Genomic DNA, 5,240 nt, shown 5'->3' on the forward strand with positions numbered 1-5,240 from the left:
CAGAGATATAGTCCACAAGGGCAGAGAGAGAGAGTGAGAGAGGCTACAAAATCGAGTGGCTGTCCTTAACATATACCATGATTACAACTTGAAAAACGCTGTCAAGCTGCATCATCTTCTACCTACTGTAAATAAATTGCTTTTGTAGCTGTGTTTTTTTTTTGTGATCTAGGAATGGCTGTCAAAGCTTTTGGTTAGATTATGAAATGGGTTCCTACTGCAGTAACATGGGGGTCTGTTGCCACTTTTGGAGTACTGTTTGCTACAGACTGGAGGGTAGTGATGGACGATGTCCCATATATCAATGGTAAGTTTAAGAAGGATACACATAGAGGAGACCTTTTGATTTTGCGAAGTTCCCAGGTCAAGTTGGATTTTTAATTTTTGAGTCTGCACTGGCAGAATTCAATCACCATGGGCTCTTTAAACTTATGGGCTTCTTCTGAGGATGCTGCAGCTACGACTTTAATGTTAGTTAATGGGAAATAAGATGTGAATGATAAAATAAACGCATTTTCAAGAATATTGTTTTACTTCTCGATATGACTACCATTAAAAATTTAATTTTATTGTTAAAAAAATCATATTCATGCTGGAAAAAGAGGAAATAATATAGAAAAAAAAATTTTGTGATATGTAAAAAATGGCATTTTTGGTGGATTTCTTTTGTATATACTTAATGTCCAGCTATACTAGTTGTCACTGATTGTGAATCTTTGGTCAAAAAGTGATTTAAACTTTTGGCAAATCTGCAGAGTAATCACTGAAGATTTTTCCGAATACAAAAATGTAAAAGTTTGCATTCCTGAATTACACAACTGCCTGTTGCAATTACAGAAGTAAGCATGTGTACTTATGAATGCAAACTGCATACAAAACAAGGCACTATGGCAAAAATATTTAAGCGCAATACTTTAGAAAGATAAAATCTTTTAGTGGGGACGTATATTTGACTGATTATATAAAGCTACACAAGGAGGAGCCAGGGATTTGCACACCTAATTCGAAAAATCCGTAAAAAATGTCCAAACCAAGTAAGTAAACTTGTACTCGACGTTTAAACTTTGAGTACAAGTTTACTTACTTGGTTTGGACATTTTTTACGGATTTTTCGAATTAGGTGTGCAGATCCCTGGCTCCTTCTTGTGTAGCAGTTGGTTTTGTCTTTTTTATCGCTGAGCTGGTTTTGATTATATAAAGCTGAAAGACCTCGGTTGAAGCCATATTTTAAAATTGATCCAGCTCCTTCCTGAAACCATGAATGCTTGATTAGTGGCATAATATAATGGTTTGTTTAATGCCGAAATTACACATGATTGTAATGATACTTAGAAGCTTCTCATTAAAAGTGTGCAATGGAATACACTGTAAAATTGGACTAGTTTTAACAACAGTTGGAAATGACTGCAGCAAAGCGTGCCGTTAGAAAAGTATGAAAGGGAGAGTTAAATAATGGTGATGCTACTCATGTTTACAGTGTAAGTTAGAAGTAAATCAGTTTACTTTTCAGTGTTTTAAAGGTAAAGCAGTTTGTAGCTCAGTGTATGTCTGATGCTGACTTTTATCGTATGGAATAAATCTGGTAATATGGTAAAACATATTCCACAAGCACAAGACACCACAAACTAGCGAAAAAACCAACCTGTTAGCTAGCGACCCTGGCTGTGTTGGCAGAGTAGAGGTAGCTTTCTTAGTCCAAGAAAATGCAAGTTGTAAAAGGTAGTAATAAAACAGCTTTAATAATCCAATAAATAAAAACCTTAAAGTGTGGTAGTGTCACTAGTGACGAAAAGTGTATGTGTACTACCACACTTTAAGGTTTTTATTTATTGGATTATTAAAGCTGTTTTATTACTACCTTTTACAACTTGCATTTTCTTGGACTAAGAAAGCTACCTCTACTCTGCCAACACAGCCAGGGTCGCTAGCTAACAGGTTGGTTTTTTCGCTAGAATATGGTAAAACATATTTACACGTACTCAGCAGAGGGTTAAAGTTTACTTTGAGCACTGCTTTTGATTAGATTGCTGTATCATTTGAAATGCATAGTTTTAGTACAGTACTCTCTGTCTCAGCATTCCTTCTGGTGGGCAGGAGACACCTGCTGTACATGCTGACGCAGAATAACAGATGAAAAGCCTTCAGATGTTCTTCATTCCACATTGCTGCAGTCCTAACTATTGGGTAGTCCGCTGTCCAGTCGGCCCGAATACCAAAGTATATGGCTGACGTCGGTCAGGGCGCATTAGACTGACGTCAGTACGTCAGGGTACTAATGCGCATGACCGACGTCATATCCTTAGTCTTTTTTGCCGCATGGTCCGATGCAGAAGCAATTTTGCGAGTGCAGGTTGGCGTTCTGAAAGTTTCTGAAGTCAGAGTTTCAGACCGAATCAAAGTTGGCTAAGTACCCCGTTGGGGAATATTTTGGTTTTTTCTTGCCTCAGTATTTAACCGGATGTCAGAAAAAGTGAATAACTGTATTTCTTGTGGGAAACAGATACCTCATAGGGATTACCATACTTTGTGTATACCTTGTTTAGGGCCTCAGCACGACGTTGTTGGATGCCGCTCTTGTGCTACATTTAACAAACGCACTATTAAGAGAAGGTTAGACTGTGCCAGGTTAGTGTTTGGGAAGCGTTGTAATTATAAAATGCCGTCGGATGCTCCGGCCGCTTCGGCTAAAAAACGCAAAGATAAAGCAGCAAAGCCTAGGGTGGAGGAACCGACAGTCCCAGACGTCGGTTCTTTGGAAGGCTCAGTGGAGCCGGAGGTTTTGCCAGGTGTCTCTTTGGAGTCTCAGGGAGAGACTTTACTGTTACAGGATGTATCCTCTCAGGAAGTAGGCCAGGCTGAGGGGCTTCTCAGGTGCCTGTTCTTCCCTCTCTTCGTAAGGTGGTTAGAGCCTCCCCTTCAGTTTCCAAGGCTTCTTTGAGGGCAGGCCAAGTTTAGCTTCTGTGGGGGTTTCTCCTAGTGCTTCAGGATCTTTGCCTAAGAAACATATGCTTAAAATGGCAGAGGATTTGGTTACTATGATTAGGTGTTCTATGCCCCTCCTGATAAGAGGCCTAGGGTGGAACCTGAGTTTGAGAGTTTTGAGCAATGCTCGGAGGCTTGAGTCTTCGGCTGAAGACTTGCAGGAGTACCCTCCTTATTCTGATTCTGATGTGGATGATTCTACTCCTTCTGCTTCTCCTCCTGAGGATTTTTCATTTTCAGAGACTCTGCATTCCATGAGGGAGCATTTTAAATGGGAAGGTCAAGATTTCTCTGATTCCAGGAAAAGGCTTAGGGAATTCTTGTTTTACCCCAGCATAGGCCTTTAGCTATACCTCCTGTTTTGAATGTGGTGGAAGATGTGTTTGCAGAGGCTTCCTGAATCCTGATTCTTTGCCTCCTGCCCCAGTTAAACCGGATAGGTATTATAGGGTGCCTGAAGCTCATAAGTATCTTTTAAGAGTCCTAGGGCAGACCCAGAAACTGTCTCTCAGGGGCCTAAAGGTGTGAAGGCCTCAGTTGTTAAAAATCCTGTCCCTCCTGATAAAGAGGCAAGGGCTTTGGATAGATGGGGAAAGAAAGTGTATACTTCTTCCACTTTAGCCATGAGGGCGTTGAATTGTCAGTTTCACATGTTAAAATATCAGAATTATCTTCTTTCACAGTTGAAATCTAAGGTGGATGCTCTGGCTGAAGGTATTGAGTGTAAAGAGTTGCAGGATTTAGTTCATGTGTCTGAACAGGTGGGTAAACATTCCTTGCAGTGTGGTTTTGATGCTGTGCAGGCCTCCTCCAGGGTGGCTGCCACTGGTTCTGTTCTTCGTAGGCACGCCTGGCTGAGGGATCAGAATTTAGCCGAGCATGTTAAGACAAGGATTTTGGATGCTCCTTTACAGTCTGATGTGTTGTTTGGTTCGCCTGTGGAAGCAGTTTTGAAGAAAATGGAGGACAAGGCTAAGTCTATGCAAACTGTTAAAGATTTTTGCAGGTGCAGCCTCCGAAGTTTAGTAGAAATTGGCCTACTAAGGGATGGACTTATCCTGCTTATGATTCCCAGTCTAGGGGTAGGTCTAGACGTGGTAGGGGCAGAGCTCAGGGTTCTTTTAGGCCTAGGACAGGGAGTTCCCCTGCTCAGACTTCTGGTGAGGGCAGGGGTCAGTCCTTTCGTAAGCAGACCCAATGACCTGCCTTTTCAGCTGCCAGTACGTTCTCGCCTGGCAGCACCTTTGGGAGGAAGGCTGTCTCTTTTCAAAGAAAATTGGGATTTAATTACCCAAGACAGATGGGTTCTGGATATTATTCACCACGGTTACAGGTTTTATTTCCATACCTTGCCTCCTTTCAAAGGCATGCCAGACATTCCTCCTCTTCAAAGAACAGAGGCTCACAAGCAAATTTCTCTGTTGCTCCAAATAGGGGCCATTCAGTCAGTTCCTGTGCCGGAAAGGGGCCTAGGATTTTATTCTCGCCTGTTCCTAGTACCAAAGAAGGGGAACACATGGAGACCAATTCTGGATTTATCTATCCTCAACACTTATCTGGACATTCCCAAGTTCAAAATGTTGACGTTACAACAGCTTTTACCTCTGCTGGGCAAAGATCACTGGATGGTAACTTTAGATCTCAAGGAAGCTTACCTTCATGTGCCAATAAGACTAAGTTGCAGGAAGTATCTGCGTTTTCGAGCTGGAAATTCTCATTATCAGTTCTCTGCATTGCCCTTTGGCTTATCTACTGCGCCCAGAGTATTCACAAAGGTTCTGGCTCCAGTGATAGCTTACTTCAGGCTAAAAGGAATCCAAATCTATCCTTACTTGGACGACTGCCTGATTCTGGCTCAAGAAAAAGAAGATCTTCTACAGCATCTGGAATATGTCATAGCAGTGCTAAGATGCCTAGGGTATTCTGTGAACGAAATAAAGTCCAGTCTAGTACCCTCTCAAGACATGTGCTTTCTGGGTGTGAGACTGAATACAGCAGCCCAGATGGCCTTTTTAACCCCGGACAAACAAAAGAATCTTTCCAGTTACTTCCATCATCTATCTCTTCAGTCCGGGCTGACTGCAAGGACAGTCCTTCAAGCCTTAGGGTTCATGGCATCTTGTATTCTGGTGCTTCCCAATGCCAAACTGCATATGAGGAAGCTACAATGGTATCTCAAAAATCTGTGGACACAGCACTGCCAGGATTTGGACACTGTCATTCAAATAATACCTTGCATTCAAAAGGAATTTTTGTGG

The 5,240-nt window shown here is 41.8% G+C and overlaps 1 protein-coding gene across 1 annotated transcript; it reads left to right on the forward strand.

The window, feature by feature from the left end:
- The first annotated feature begins 201 nt into the window (after positions 1–201).
- Positions 202–381, forward strand: LOC122790658 (cytochrome b-c1 complex subunit 10). The gene has a single exon (XM_044058182.1). It carries the CDS (start codon positions 202–204, stop codon positions 379–381), a length of 180 nt encoding a protein of 59 aa, XP_043914117.1.
- Positions 382–5,240: the final 4,859 nt, after the last annotated feature.

This window comes from Protopterus annectens, chromosome 16.part0, assembly GCF_019279795.1.
Source record: "Protopterus annectens isolate FY-2018-M chromosome 16.part0, PAN1.0, whole genome shotgun sequence".
Classification (NCBI taxonomy): Eukaryota; Metazoa; Chordata; order Ceratodontiformes; family Protopteridae; genus Protopterus; species Protopterus annectens.